Raw genomic sequence first — 16,445 nt, forward strand, 5'->3', positions numbered from 1 at the left:
CCTTGTTGTTTTTCTTTCATCTTTTCTTTGTTTCTCTTCTTTTCCTCTGGCACGTTTGATTCCCTGCAACAAAATATTTGGAAGGGTTGTATTCAAGCAACGAAGAACACACTGCTCTGTGACTCTCGCTGGGACCACTCTGGCAGTCACAGTGTAGTGTGCACTGTGCCAGATAAAAACAGCCTTTGAAGCACAAGTTCTGCAGCACTCTACTGAGTTGTGCCCAGATTAAGACACAGTTGGGTGAAAAACAAACAAAAAAGCTGTGAAAAGCTCCAGACATTTAGGTACTCACCTTCTTCTCCTCTGTGTCTGTAGACGCTTGGAGCTGCATTGGTCCTCCTGTGTGTGTGCTACTGGCCGAGGTGTGTGTGTGGGTCTCAGCATGTGTGAGAGTTAGAATGTGTGTTGCACTTTCCTCACTCATGTTGCTTTCCACTCAGTTGTCAGTGCAGAATACAAACTAACTCACTAAAAAAAAAAAAAAAAAAATATACAGGACTTCCGCCTAGTGATGCATTGCCAGCTAGGATTTCTTTGTTTTTCCTTTTTTTTTTTGGCACACACTCTGCGTCTCTTTGAGATGCTACAAGAGAGTGTGTGCTGTAAGGATTTTCTCAAATCTCTCCCTTGCCCTCTCTTTTTTCACTGAGACATTACCTAACAAGTGCCTGTCCCTTTTATTCAGCCTCCACCTCCTCTCCTCTCAGCTGCTTTCTCTCGCTCTGTCTCACGCTTTCCTGTAGTGCATTTCCCCCCTCACTCTGCTTTCCAGTTTTCTCCTCCCCTTCTCGCTCTCTCTCTTTCTCTCTCTCCCCCTTCTTCATGCATACTCAATCTGTCCAAATGCAGCCAGGACTGTGTGTCCCACTCTCCTCCTGCTCAACTCCCCCCCCCCCTTCCCCAAGTTCACACCATCTATCAAATGTCATCATTAGCCAGTGGAAGCTTTTGCCCTGCCCACCAATCCCTCCTAACCACACATGAATACACACAGTGGTTTCTTGCTACAGTGGGTTTGAGATGGGATGCCTTTCAGCCAGACATCATTGCACATAAAGCCCCATGAGGAACTGGACAAAACATATTTTAAATGGTTGCTATTTTTGCAGCCTCAGTCTGAAACCTGTAGCGGCATCAGCTATGATAAAGCATCAGTCAGTCTGAGAAGAGTAGTACTGAAATGAAAGTGTTGTGAAGGTTGGAGAGTGAGTTGTTGAGGAGGAGAGTAAAATAAAGATGAAAGGAGGACCGACAGCAGGTGAGATTCAACAAGTCCTCACAAGGCTTCGCATGATTAGACACCTTCATCGGAAATTCCTGACTTTGCAGTCCACATCAGGGGAGCTGGCTCGGCCTAGAGGTGTGCGAACGTGCGTCTGTATCACGACCAGCTGCTGCAGATAAATAATTCAGCCTCGTCACTGTCTAGAAGCACATTGGCCGAGACAAGCAGGTAGAGAACAAATCAGATTAGAGAACCATTAAAGCTGTATATTGCTTTAGGAGAGGCCATTCCTCTGCTGTGGGGCTAATAACCCTCCACGTAAAGTAGAGTCTCATTAAGACTGTACAAACTCAGCACAGATCACTTATTAAGAGAGAATGGTAGAATAACTAGCTGCCAGCTCAGTGCAGGGACATTTCTCAGTGTTATTGCTGCCATTATGCTGTGTCTTCATTGAAATATTGTGCATATCCATATTTATTACAGTGCGTTGGTGCAGGCAGACACCAGGAGGCATCAAAGACCCTCGAAATGGCATATTTAATGTGAAATAATCTTGCAGTTCATCCTCCATTCACATGGTTATGTGAAAGAGATGAGATCCAAGCAGAATGCCATTCACTGATTGTTTAAACATTCTTCAGCCTAAAAGCCAAACAAGCCATAAAATACAGTCGGTGATGTAAACAGAGCTGCAAACACTCACTCTCTTACTCTAGGTCTTCCTGTATAAATGTACTCAGCTACACAACACTAAGTTAAACATAACAACATCTCTGAGGGAGCTGAGGGCCACACCATCCTCTGTATGAAAACATCAAGACAGAGCCTTCGTTAGCAGCAACCAATGTGGTATCTTTTATTTTTGCATTTTCACGGCTCCAAAATACAAGCCGGAGATAGAAACAGCTGACTCTGCACTTTACTTCAGGCACCGCCAAGTCAAATACGGACTGAATATCAGACTGAATGTGTCAGTCACTTCTCCCCTGTTTTCAATGCAATGCAGTAAAAAGGGCCGAAGTCCTGTCCATGTATACGTGCCAGTATGCAGTGGAGCTATAAGGTCATAATGTCCTCCAAGCCTCTCCTATGGCCCCATCTCCTGGCCACAGGGCTGTAAAACACCACTCACTGAGGGCTGGCTCGCAGTCATCAGCAGCAACAGTTATTAACATTCACTGCATCCCTGTGGACCTTCAGGCGTAGTTAATGTTCTGAGAAGGAAAATGGGGAGCAGAGGGACATTATAGAACGAAAGAGAGAGAGAGAGATTCAGAGGGAGCGCTGCGGCAGCGAGACAAAATGAAGAAAGAGCGAGCAAGAATGATTTCAGGGCTGTGCTAACAGATGCAATAGTAGAAAGTGAGTGCCTGCATAATTTCAGTATCTCTATTAATCCATGTCTGCTGGGTGAACTGCAGTTTTAACATCAGTGAGACTGCTTCCACTTATGTCATGGCCCATGGAGGGCTATTAAAATGACTGTATCGTTAAAATGTGTTTAACAGCGTCTGGACTCCTGTTCTTATCCCTGTAGCACCATATGTGGTCAATGCACCTGCCAGATATTTCCAATTAGTGACAGGAGATTGCTATGTCACACCTTTGTAAACTGTAGCCAAATATACCAGGCTGACACATGCAGAGAATAACGCTGGTGCACACATGGTCCAGGAATAGCATTGCCCAACTACAGTACATGCAAAGTTCACTGATTTTACATATTGCTGACGAAAAATGTGTTGACATTCCCTAATGGAGTCTGGAGGAGCAGGCGGCACATTATGCTGAGTTGGTGAAATGCCAAATGTCTCTACAGTCTAATCTAAATTGTAAGATGTTAGTCAGGGCCCGGGGAAACGGGAAGATCCCTCTCTGTTAAAATAAACCATAATACCACATCAAACAAACTGTGGTGTTTGAAGTGCACAGCTATGAGGATGGCCTTAGCACTTCTCTTTAATTCTTAGGTCTTTGATTTAAGGAATAGGAGAGAGTAAGTGCAAATGAAATAATACAACCTCTGGAATGCCCTGCTTCCCTTATAGAAATACATCATTTAAGTGGGTATAGTAGGAATTTAATAATTTCAATACATATACTATAAGCCTATATAAACATTAAAATGAATATGTTACACATGGATCATGACAGTATCATGAAGGTAAATACACAGACACTACTATGACAACCTTAATATCCTGCATGTTGTACAAAGATTTTGTGGAGGAGCTTGGAGCTTAAAAGACTGGAGTATGTGTGTGTGTTTGTGTCAAGCTGCAACCTCTGGGGCTGAAAAAATGCCGCCAACACCAAAGTGCCAATAACTGCAGTTCCTTGAAATGCCACTTGAGGCTGGCTCCATACACAAGTCACTCCTCATACACTATGTATCTATGGTTTTTTTTTGTTTTTTTTGTAGTGTGTCGGCATTAACTCTCACCGTGTTGAAGTTGTGGAAGAGGCTCATGCTGTGTGGAGGAGGTGCGGTCTCCATGGGGAATTGCAGGAAGGGCTTCATGTCCAGGTGGGGCTGGATCACCGTTGGGGTCCGCAGGAACGTCGGCACCGCCGCCCCTGCCCGGTTTATGCCTCCTACACACACAAAAACACAGATAGATAAATATACAAGCCCTTTTTTATTGCTCATATTTATAAAACAATTTAATTAGATATTTTCCATGTTTGTTTGGGCAATGTAAGATAATTGTACTAGTAATAAATGTCTTAGGTAATATTCTTATAAATAAGGCAAAAAAAAATACAGGCAAACAGGCAAGAAAAAAATTGTGGCTCATTACAAATTGTGTGCTGTTGTTTCCTGGAATGTGCTACTGAATCCAAAAAGCATAAAGAGCCATAATTGCATTGCAAAAACAATTATTTCTCTGCAGAGAGAGCAAAGCTGTGCCCCCCCCCCCCCCCCCCCAGTGGGACACACAATCTCTAAACTGTGAGAAAAAGCAGCATTATGGGCCGTTAAGGACGCTCCAGCAACTGCTGTGGACAGACACCGGTTTTCCTGACAAGGTGACAAGAGTGAAGCGCCAAAGTGCAGTGGCAAATGCTGTGATACTGATGGTTTTGTGGGCTTTGTAGAATTTACATCACTGAAGCATTTCATTATACTAAAACATTCACATCAAATGAAGCAGGAATGCCAACAGAGGAGAAAAGAATGTCACAGAGGCAGCGGGGATTCCTCCACCTGCCTGCCAGTCTCCTCTCCTCTCCTCTCCTCTCCTCTCCTGGGAGACATCTGCAGCTTGATGATAATGAGTTTCATTTCAGCAAGTGTTGCTTTATGTCATCCTCGCTCATGCACCAGAGTTGGATTACTTGGTTGTGTCTAATTATAGAATGAATGAATCCTAGACTCGGATTCCTCTACTCACGTCTGACACATGCTCCCTGGCTTTGACTGTATCCAACATGCTGTTTGACTGGATAGAAAAACCCAGTCACTTATGAACAGCAGTACAAAAGGACTCTAAATACACACACAAACACACACCTGTGCATTATGTCAATGTTTAATTCTCGTATAAAAGCACGCAAGGCTGTCATAATGATACACAGCTCGCTCTCCTCGTCTTTGCTCCCATCTGCCTTCTCTTCCTCTCCTCCTTACCCCCCCCGTCTCCTCTTTAACCTCTGTCAAGGATGATAGTGATGGGGCCCACACAGCAAAACTCAGCCTCAGCAAGCTCTTAGATTAAGCCTCTTAATATCCGCAACTGGATTTCTGTGGCTTTCAAATTCCCCCGGGACTTAAAGCTCTGCCGCTCTCCTTTTTGGGATTGCTTTAAGCTACTCTCTCGCCCCGTTACTTGCTGTTTCCTCGCTCTGCTTCCCACTGCAATTTGTTTCTACCTGCCTCCACACTTTCACATGATAATTTGGCCATTCTTTGACACCTCTGCATTTTAATCAAGCTTTATGTCAACACTGGATGTGATGAGAGAAAACAATATGGCTGCTGCATAGAGGAATATGGTGTTAGGGGATGCAGTCTCCAAAGTTTGGATTAGAGAGAGTGGGAGAGAAACAGAGAGAGAGAGAGAGACAGAGAGAGAGAGACTGACTTTGTAAAGACTGAAGGAAAGTGCTGCCTCAGCTGAAGCCCAGCTGCCTTCTGCTGCGCATCTGTGGGCCTCGAGGTGGAAAAGGACTGCATCATTACATCTAGTTAGGCTTGTAAGTTTCTTCCATTGAACAAACCACAAATATACACATGTATGAATGCACAAGCTCATCTTCAGACACGCACACATCTATTCTTACACCATCACAAAGGAGTAAGTGGCCCCGTGCCTGTTGGTTTTCCAGCTGGTGGGTTGTTTTGGTCTCATCATTGCAGGCTGACTCAGCACTCATAAACTCTCCACTATCACACAAAAACATTTGTGTTTACGTTTCAGTATTAAAAAGTTGGAAGTGATGTGTTTTTGTGTGTTGTTCCAAATCAGAACGTCTCACACATTCTGTTCTACACTACGAGAGTAGTCACAAATCTTTCAGAAATACAAACATCCAGTTTCCTCTGTCAGTTGTTTAAACTGAGCTCCTCCTTGATGCTGTTTGATGTGATGAGAGAGGTTTGAGGTCCTGACGCCGCTCTCTCCTCTTCCTTCACCTCAATGACTGATGAAAGCAGCCGCTCCTCTGGGGCCACGCCACTAACAACATGACTAATGCACTGCCTCTTGACTGCATTTATCATGACAGTATACCGCTTCTTGATACATGGCCTTATGTCAGTGGCTCTTTTTGCAAGCTCGTGTGCATGCGCATGTGTTTTTCTTGGTAGGAGTGACACTCTCTTAGCTGAAGTTGCACAGTAGTTATGTTTGCAGCTCCCCAGTGAGTCTGCACTTGAACATGGGGACTGTTCCTGGCGGCGGGTCAGCCAGGCTCTGGCGGACAGACAAACAGAAGAGAAGAATGGCTGACCAGGGAACACAACATGAGGAGCTGAAATCTGAGGAAGTGAACGGAGCTGAGGATCAGACAGGAGAGAGAGGAGCAGTTGTCCTTAAAGCAAAGACAGTCTGTCTCATCTGGGACTGTGTGCATGCACATGTGTGTGTTAGTCAGTGTGCAGTGTGAGTGCGGCTGCTTTCTTCTCCCAGAGTATAATTACCCCATTAATTTAAACCTCTCTTTGGGGACCTTCTCACAGTGTAAATCAAAGAAGTCGCTGCATGGTAGAGGAGTGTGTCTGTGTGACATGACTTGTGCATATGTGTGTTTGTGCACTTTGTCAATAAGTGCATATTTGGATGAGGTCCCACCAGGCTCTGCTCCGCTCATTGACAAAATCTTGCATTAGAGCCGAAGCTAATAAAATAAAGTGTTTCTTGTTTCAAAAAACAGACAACCACAGGACACAATAAATCCACAGCATACATAGTGTGAGCTACTCTGCACACACCACACACACAGCTGCTTTTCTCTCAATTTAATTGTTTCTCACTTGTAGACTGTTGGCTGAACAAAACAAGCATTTTGGAGATGTAACCTTTGGCTTCAGGAAATTATTATATACTGGCATTTTATGAACTACCTGATTGCTGATGAGCAGATAAATAAAAACAATTGTGGACAGAAATCATCAACACTCAATAATGAAAATAGCTGTAAGCTGCAGCCCTAAGTAAAGCTAAAGATAATTATGGCACATGTAAGTAAGTGAGGACAAAAGAGTGTCTTTAGTATGTGTATTGCCATATTTCCTCCCTCTGTTCTCCTAACTGGCTGTTGGAGGCTGATCTGCATGAATGTCTGTGTGACACAGAGTGACAGACAGGCCAGTCTGGAGGAGCTGAAAGCAGTCGGACAGTGATTTGGATGTTGTTAAACCCTCTGACATGCAAGGAATCCTACCAGGCTCGCAGGGCCCATAATCACAGCTCTTAAACAGCCTGCTGGACACCGCCTTGGTGTTGCAGCTCATGTGTGCTGTAAGTGTGTGTGAGCTGGTTCTATCTTTGTGAGGATCATTGAGGACCGTGTGAGTGTGAGCACTTTTGTTGGAGTTTTGATTTAAAGGTCCCATATATACACTTTTCCTGTGTTTTATTTGAAGTGTTGTTATCCATAAGAAGATATATTTGTGATTTAAAAAAAAAAATCACAATGTAGTTTTAAATCTCCTCTCAGGCTTCTCTCTCTCAACAACAAGTCGGTCAACAGGTCGGTGAGCTGTTTTCTGAGCCATCTAATAAAAATAAAGCAGATTTCAGGTAAACACTCAAAGAAACCAAGTCCTGCAAGGTTGGATGGTGGGTCCAGGTGGGCGGGGCTTGGTGCATCGCTCAGACCAGTGACTACTTTGCTTTGTTATGACATCACAAAATTCCAGAAGTCCTGACGGCTGGTTTTAAGGCTCAGTTTCTGAATACAGGCTGTGTGCATTTCTCTGTGGACTGAGGCTTTGCTACTTTCACAGTATTAATATAGAACCTAGACCTGATCTATAATCAAACAACACATGGACATCTACATTTAGACTATATGGGACCTTTGGGTTGGATTATAGTTAGAGTAAGGGTTTGGGTTGGGCATGAAGCTGTAATTGTCGGCACAGAGGAACTGGGAGTGCGTGTCAGTAAGGGTCCTCCCAAGTATAGAAATGTTGTAAAATGTGTGTGTATCAGCACCCACAGTTAGATAAAACAGGCAAAAACCCATGTTCACACTACTGTTGCACTCACACAGATAACAGTAAGAAAGGACAATACAGCCTATCTGCAGGTGGAGGCAGGGGGGAATTAAAGATGAAAACTGGTGCAGTATAAACAGAGTGCAAGGGGGGAAAGAAGGAGGGTTAAAAAAAATTAGAGAGCAGGCAGCAGAGAGATCAAAGGAGAGGGTGACTGATTCCCCCATTTGGAATAATTCGCCAGCCTGCGTGACCCTGATAAATCTGCTATTGGCCACATCACCGCCTCCACTCTGGAAATACATATCATCAATGCTCCCCAATCCTATTTCTCCATGGGACACATTTAATTCCCTCACTTGTGTGCGTGTGTGTTTGTGTGTCTGTGTGTTGAAGAAGTGGAGACAAATATCACACAAGGAAAGTGCAAATAACAGATGGGAGGGGGTCATGGATTTTGTGTATTGTTGCTGCCTATGTTTTGTGTGTCTTGTGCATGTTTCCTTCTTCATGCAATAAATGCGATATAATGACAGTGAAAACAAAAGCTCAGAAAAGCTCAGACTGATAGAAAACCACATAATTGATCAAAATCGTTGAATTAAGTGAAAATATGATGTTCAAAGAGGGTTCCCAAGATGATTTTCACATGAAAAGCAATATCGTTATTATTTTATATTATAAGGTCAGTATGCTCGTGCAAGACAGTGTTCCAGTGAATGTCTAACTCTAGAAACAGAAGCTGATAGAGGAAGAATTTTATAAAAATCCCCATCGGGTGTTTTCCTTGCTTATGCTGCAAGACAAAAAGCTGTTTCTAGAATCTAGGCTAAAAGAATCTTTTCATGTCTTGAGATTATCTAACAGACTGTGTAGGTTGTGCCACACTGTGTTCAGCCTTCTTTCCCATGGGCGTTGGGTGCATTCAGGAGAGAACAATGAGAGCGGGGTAGTTGGCACAAGACACGCTGGACAGGCACAGATGTGCCAGGGTTGTTGGCAGCAGAGGCAGGGAGAAGGAGGTGGTAACAGTCAGACTGCCAACTTGCTTTTTCTGCAGGACCGTGAAGCAGGCACCTGTCCTCCACATGGCCCATACATACACAGTTTATAGTCAGTGCTGTCAATATAGTTGATGTTGGAATATTACCAACAGAAACACAGATAAGATTCAGTACATTTGATAATACAGCACCTGAAAAGGATTAATTTAATGAAACGACAACGAAAAGGAATATTTTTGGCATCTCAAAATTATGTGCCAAGCAGCCGCTTTAATGATTAACTGTGCAGTGATCATAATTTACTTTATGGGCCTAGTGTGTGCAGTGCATTGAGATTTCAGGCTAACTGCTGGCTCTAAAGCCTGAGAAAACCTGCCCTCGGCTTATGTATACATTATTGAGAGAACTCTGAATCAGTGAGATGATTTAAAGAGACCGAGAGCTGCACTGGGAGCTTCCTCAACATAACCCCCAACATAGTTTCTCATCAAACCTCCTTTTCCACTCTCTCTCTCTCAACAGAGTGCACCAGACTCGAACTGCAGGAACACCATTAGCGGCTCCTCAGAGCCAGTCTGACAATTCAGAGGATGGTGGCTGTCTGCACACTGACGAACTCATGCAGGAGATACAGACTGGGATTGCCAGACTGTTTCATAACCACTGAGGAGGAGAATTCTCATGACCTAAAATGACTGTCTTATCATTATTATTACAGCATTTGTGGTCAGGCAAAACTTTCTGTTTTTCTGTTACATCCTTGCTGGTTTACTGTTTCATATGGCTTGTCGTGTATGATGGATGGATGGCCATCTGTCTGTCTGTCTCTCTCATCTCTGACTCTAAATTAGTTTCTTGCCTCGCTCATGATCAGCTCAGTGTGTATTCTGCGTTGTACACAGCTGTGCCCGGGACTACAGGAATAGCCAATTCATTTCAGCAATGGAGGCAGCGTGATAGAGAGCGGCAGAAACAGGGTACAAGAGGGAGAGAGAGAGAGAATGAAAATTTGGTCCTGTTCCATTCAGTATTCCCTTCCAGTCTCAGGCCCAGCAGGACGCTGGGCCTCCCTTTCACCTGACCACCAGCGCAATCAACAAGATCACAGGCCTGGCCAAAAGCCCTGAACTGTGCAATGAAAACACACACACACACACATGCACACACACACGCACGTGCACACACATGTGACTGAATTCACTTTTTCTCTAAAACACACATACACCTCAGTGCACTCAGTTTTAAACATATTGAGGATTATCCTATCAGGCCCATTAAAGGCAACATTCCTTTGACTCACATGTCTCACTGGCTTTAAACCTGCGTCCATCATGAAGCATTTGACTGTTTGAATTTTGCCTCCACGCACCCACATACACATGCTCCTTCATATTCGTTTAAAGCGCAGGGTCACAGAGTGCTATACAGGTCATAAGTCCTGAGTGTTTGGCTGGTGGCTGTATCCTGAGCTGCCTGCATACTCTCCTCACAGACAGATGCGGCAGCAGCATACCTTCCTCCAGAGAGCTGCCTCAGCCTCTGCGAGGAGCGAATTAAGGTCTCACAGCGTCTGAATCACAGGTAGTGATGCACTTCATCTGAGAAAAGCAACAAGGCTCACATAGCTCTGGGAGTCACACAGTGAGGTCCCACCATCACGCCATCAAGCAAAACCACAACATAAGTCAAACCTGCTCAGGTTTGACTCTGAGTGACCACAAGAGTGTGCTGCTGAGCCCCTGTGTAAACTTCCAAACAGCCACTTCAAGTTCTCACTTTAGGTCCTGAAAAATGATTATGAAATATAAAAACTGCAAGTACCTACCAAACTTTATCTTCCCCATCTTTTCTAATCATAGAATGCTAATTTCTAGCTTCCTATGAAGGTTAATACATGCACACAAGGTAGGTGGATGGAGATAAAGATCTGTTTGATTTCCTGCCTGGAACTGCTGGTGTTATGCTACGCTTTAATGGGAGGATTATGCAGGGGGAAAGCTGGGAAAACTGAACTTGTTTGCATGTGTTGCATGTAAGGTATGTGTGTGTGTGTGTGGGTGTGTGTGTGTGTGTGTGTGTGTGTGTGTGTGTGTGTGTCTGTGCCTTCCTGACAGTATGTGCACTTGTGTGTCTGCGTGTAAAAAGGTTATGAGAGCTTAGTTACTGTGATATGATACAGACTTCAGCACAGTGCTAAGTATTAGTCAGAACATGTCTCGGTCCTTAATCCAAACATACGCACCGCAGTGAGACTCATAAACACACGCGTGCGCACACACAGATACACACCTACACATGCACTCACAAAACTGCAAACAAACCTAAAACAGTGCACCGCCAGTAGTGAAATATGGCGGGTTATCTAAATGGCTTACAAATGAATGCTAGCTTTGTTTGTGAATTGTTTTGTCAGCATCAGTGCAGCCTGACTGCACAGGCAACGTGTTTGTGTCTGTGTACATTTTTCTGCATCAGTGGGAGGGTGTTAAACTTTCCACTCTAATTGTAGGTCTTTTATGTTTTATCTAACCTACCAATTTGGAAAACAGCAATTTTGCTAATTTCATTGTACTGTAAGGTATGAGTAAAGTACAGCCTGCGGCATGCATGGTATTACGCTTTGTGGCTAGAATTCTTTTTAAAAAAAAGCCAAAGTACCAGCAACATCAAGGTCAGATGAAGTTAAAACAGCTTCACATGAATGATCAAAGCTTCCAAACCCACAAGTCTTGCATGCATAGTTTACATTTTTAGGTGAAAGGACAAATGAGTGCGAGTCCATCATTCGCCTCCCTCTAACACACATGCACCACAGCGGAAAGTCAATCTGTTGCCCTTTGCAATCTGATCAGAGAACTTAATTCCACACGTCCATTTCAAGAGCAGCTTCTATTCCAAAATATTATCACCTGTAACAAATTTACCTCAGGCACACACTGGCTCCACAAAAACACACACACACACACACACACACACACACACACACACACACACACACACACACACACACACAAACACATATAAATACTTTATATAAGGCAGGGTCAATCTTTAGTCTTACCCAAAGGGAATATTGTGCATAATGACAGAGTGGAAAGGGGTGGTAATGACACCCTACAGAGATAATATGACAGTGGCAGGCCCCAAAAAGCCCCCCTCAAAAATCCTACCTTGATCTCTCCTAAGCAGCTGAATCAAGGCTGGGAGGATTTAATTGCCAGTCTGTCTCTTTGGTAGACACAGAGTAGCTGGCTGGGGATTCCAAGAGAGACGGAGAGAAGAAAGATGGGAGCGAGGGGAGGAGGCATGGTGCAAAAAATAATGCCATGAAATGAGGGTGAAGACAGTCTGCCTCTGATACCGCTGCCTACCTTGCCTGTCAACCCTCAGCTCCACAGTACACAGAATACACACCAGGGCCGATGCACGTGCTTGAGCCACAGAAGCAGATGCACACCCGTTTAATCCTTCAGATAAATCTCCTGCTGGCTCTTCGTCCAACAGCAGCTGAACTTTTGGAGACTGTTGGCTTTTGTTACTTGTAGGGTGAGGGATTTAGTGCTGGTACAACACACAAACAGAGACTTGCACACTGGCACACTGACATGCGCACACATGCACACAGATCTAGTGGGCTGATCTCTGCAGAATAGACATCGACCTTCCTGATTCATTCTGTAGATATGCTGCAGCTCTCCAATCAGCCCTGCAAAGCCAAATCCTTTGACTCTGTAATTTTCCTTTTCTTTTTTACACTGGGTCTGTATTATCTCTATCTAAGGGCAGTAAAGGTGGACTAGTAAAAGGATACAGCTCTATTCATTCCCACATGACTGATATCCTGTTTGTCTCTGGTTCCACCTTAAATCAATGACAGCACTGATAATAATGATACTTTGGGAGAGTAGTCATATGTTGGTCTTCATGTTACAACTCGCACCATCCCATTCAGGACAGGATTAATAGACTTAATGAAAATATGTCTGAATTGGTCTGAGTCTCATTACATTCCAATGTGATATTTATCTCTTGCACTTTGTGCGATGAAAGCATATCATATGATTAAGTTTGAACTATAGTGCAGACACATAATCATTTTGCAGTGCAAAGCACAGCAAGTGTGCAGTCTATCTGTGAGTGCCTGTGTGTGTGTATGTGTGTGTGTGTGTGTGTGTGGTGACGGAGAGTGTTTGTGCTGTTTTGAGGTCAGTAATGACAGACAAATAGCTGTCAGGGCTAATGGGAGAGGACAGCCAGGGATGATGGGAACACAGAGAGATCAGTGCAGCGCAGCTCAACGCAGGCCGACTGTGGAGACAAGGCATACAGCGCTGCTACAGTGTTCACACAGAGAGAGAGGGTCACAATGAGTGCATAAAACAAACACAAATATGTGCAAACACACACCCCTGCGTGGCTACCCCTGTCGGGGCATCAGGCTTACATTCATTCCCTAACTTCGACCCTTAGCAATAATCCTGGCCCACGTGGTTACATAGCTAACCCTATTTTATGTAACCTCAGCTCTAATATGAACATGAAAATTTAAAGGAATAATAAACCAAAAATCTATCTTTTGACTATTAAATACTCACTGTCTGAGTTCTTGAAAAGTAACTCTGGAAAGTTCCTTTTCACAAACGTCTGCAGCTGTAGAAAGCTTGATTGTTGCCATGACTCGCTGTTTGAATATATTGTAACTACTGTGAATTTGAGCTGACAATAAACTGCCGTCCTCAGCAAGTGACAGCGTTTACGAACCCACCTGCATGTCTTGCCTACAGGTATATTTGAGACTCAAAAGTCGTATATTTGGTGGAGTATATACAGCATATCTCCATATTGCCTTACTTACAAAAACCTATAGGGAGCGGTGAGATGAAAAACTGTACAACGAAACAATTGAACAAACATAGATAGTGTTTGGTCAGCTGTAACTGTTACACTGTTACTGTAAACAGCGGTTTCAGTAGTTTTCGTGATCACACCTTAATGGGGAATAAACTGACTGACCCACTCTTCATCATCCTGCAGCTAAAAAAGACAAAAGGCTTCACAGCAGAGTCCATAGTCCTCCCTTCCAACACCTCTGCCCTCTTTTAAACTCCCCGCTGTCTCTGTCTTTCTCAGGTTTCTATCTTTTTATGTATTTTTCCTTTGTAATGAACGCTCCTCCCTTGGCTCACGGCCAGTCAGGTTTGTAAGATGATCACAGAGTTGAGCGGAGATGTGTCTGAATGTCGCTGGCTGAGGGCAACGTCTTAGTCAGTGATGGATGGACTGTTGGAATGCGATGGAGGAGGAACCGGAGCAGTGCTTTGTTGTGTCTGTTGAAAGACGGTGATCCACTGCAGTGGAGGGAGATTAGACTCATGCCACTAGTAGAAAGTGGAGAGAAAATGCTTTCTGTACATCAGTGCGCTGCAACAGGAAGAGACAGATAAGGAGATGGAGAGAGAAAACCAGAAAATGAGGGAGAGACAGAAAAAAAAGAGGACAAGGTGACATTCTTCGACAGAAGGCAAAACACCGGAACATGTCCCCTCTCTGCCTCTCCCCCTCTCTCCACCTGTCCTTTGTTGTCCCTTGTTTTCCTTTCGGCAGCCTGTTCAGATCCACTCCCACTTTTCTCTGACACCCCCCACCCCTCCCCTCCCCTCCCCTCCGCCCACATTTCTCTCCCATCTCCTCCCCTTCTTCCCTTGTTCAAGGCAGCGGTCACACACCCAGGTGGAACAATAGGCAGTGACTTTATTCCCATGCACCTCCCAGAAACCTGTGCCCTCAGGTATGGAATTCTATCACTCAGCCACAAACAGGTGGATCAACCCAAATACACTTCGGAGGAGAGCAACAAAGACAGCAGATTCTCCCTGAGATTAGACCACCAGCCCAAAGGCTGAAGAGAAAAGGAGGAGGAGGCATGGTGGGTTGGTGGATGGTGCACGTGGGGTTTAAAAAAAAAAAAAAACCTGTGCTGTTTGAAGAACACCAACCTTAATATACCCCTGTCTAGTGTTTGCAGGTCCATTTCATTTCTCCCGTTCCCCAGGGAGGGTAAAGGGCAATATGCTATCAGCCTAATAGAGTGGGGGAGGAGACTTCATGGTTGACGGCCACTGCTTTCATTGTAGCCCTGCAGTGTATTGTCTATGAATATGGAGTAGCCTAACAAACGAGCATGTCCTCTAACATGGTGCTCTCTGTTCATCCTCAGGCAGTCCAGCCACGGCCCAATCTCTTTAAGTGCTGGGGGGTCTCTTCTGTAATGTCACTTGTCATTGGTGTGACCACAAATGACACTTTTGTTTAAATCAGCATCCATCACCTCCCCCTGTAAAGAATTGCAGGCAGCTGGGGAGGTGTGCACGCTCAGAGAGTCAGGGCAAGTCACAGAGCATTTATAAAGGTTAAAACATGAACTGAAATTTCCAACGCTGGGCTGAAATTGTGCGCCAGAGCAGTTTAATTGAGGCTTTGTGATGAAACTTGCACAAAAATCGCCCATGGATGCTAATTCCCCTAACATAGCTCATCATATAAAGGTGGGAATCCTCCTTGAACCAGACCTGAGCTCATTTGTCAAAGGAGAGAGAAGTGTTTTCCCTCTGTGGTCTTATAGATTGACGCTAAATCGAGAGCAAGCTTTACGCTTTCTCATACCACCTCCCACACCTTCAAGCTCAGCTGAGGCATATTCAGCATATTTTTCCATGATAGCAGGTGATGCATTATTCAGCAAGCTCTGGTTGATCTTCACTGTAATGAATCGCTGGTCTATAGACATGTGGACATAAACTCACGCGCAAACTTGCATTCTCCAGTGTCGATGCATGATGAATAAAGAGGTACTGAGCATCTATGAATCACATCTCCGTGGAGAGATCTTAAACAAAGCCTATCATGGATGAAAGGAGCGCTGGGCTTTTGAAAAGCTATCCAAAGCAGCATGGTAATGAGAGTAATGAGGATATCAGACGCTGAACGTGGCACAATATGCTTGTTAAATGTGACAGCTGAATTACATCAGAGGTTCACCCCTGTTAATCAAAACACTGCAAAACACGTGCACACAACACTGCAAATATTCTTTCCTACGCCCCAACATTTCCTTAGTTCGCACTGACATTTAAGGACACCTTACTGTAGGCACTGTCATACAAATGTTCAGACTCCTAACATACAACAGGTGCAGCAGGGACACCTGGTGATCGGGCCAACACTGGCCCAGGACTGGAGGGTCTTAGGATTACGTAGCCTCAAAGAGAGTTACAGAATTTCCACGTGGAGTTGGAGAAACACAGGCCAAAGATCTAAGATCCTGATATCTTTTTCTTTTGTGAGTCCTCCTACCTCATCAAAGTGAAATACTAGATCACTGCAGTGTTGTTTTAAATAAGATTCTCATCTTTAAGTACAACACTTTGGAAAAAGCTCGCATTTGCTTCCTGGCAGAGGGTCAGATGAGAAGATTAACAGGACTCTCATATCATATGTCTGTTAAACATAAGGCTACAGGTCTGCACCCTCATGCAATCTGCCCCCC

The 16,445-nt window shown here is 44.3% G+C and overlaps 1 protein-coding gene across 5 annotated transcripts in view; it reads right to left on the bottom strand.

The window, feature by feature from the left end:
- znf385a (zinc finger protein 385A) overlaps nucleotides 1-16,445 on the bottom strand; it is a 60,736-nt gene that overhangs the window by 22,238 nt on the left and 22,053 nt on the right. For 3 of the 5 annotated variants that reach the window (XM_087178996.1, XM_023425168.2, XM_023425169.2), the window contains exon 2: nucleotides 3,675-3,826. In XM_087178996.1, the coding sequence (XP_087035122.1) occupies nucleotides 3,675-3,826 (152 nt within the window). Of the gene's footprint in view, nucleotides 1-295; nucleotides 745-3,674; nucleotides 3,827-12,069; nucleotides 12,273-16,445 lie in introns of those variants that run through there. The other 2 variants (XM_023425171.2, XM_023425170.2) reach the window with 2 other exon arrangements.

This window comes from Seriola lalandi, unplaced genomic scaffold (assembly GCF_002814215.2).
Source record: "Seriola lalandi dorsalis isolate HSWRI2012SDOR001 ecotype SW California unplaced genomic scaffold, Sedor1 jcf7180002054767, whole genome shotgun sequence".
In the NCBI taxonomy this organism is placed as follows: Eukaryota; Metazoa; Chordata; class Actinopteri; order Carangiformes; family Carangidae; genus Seriola; species Seriola lalandi.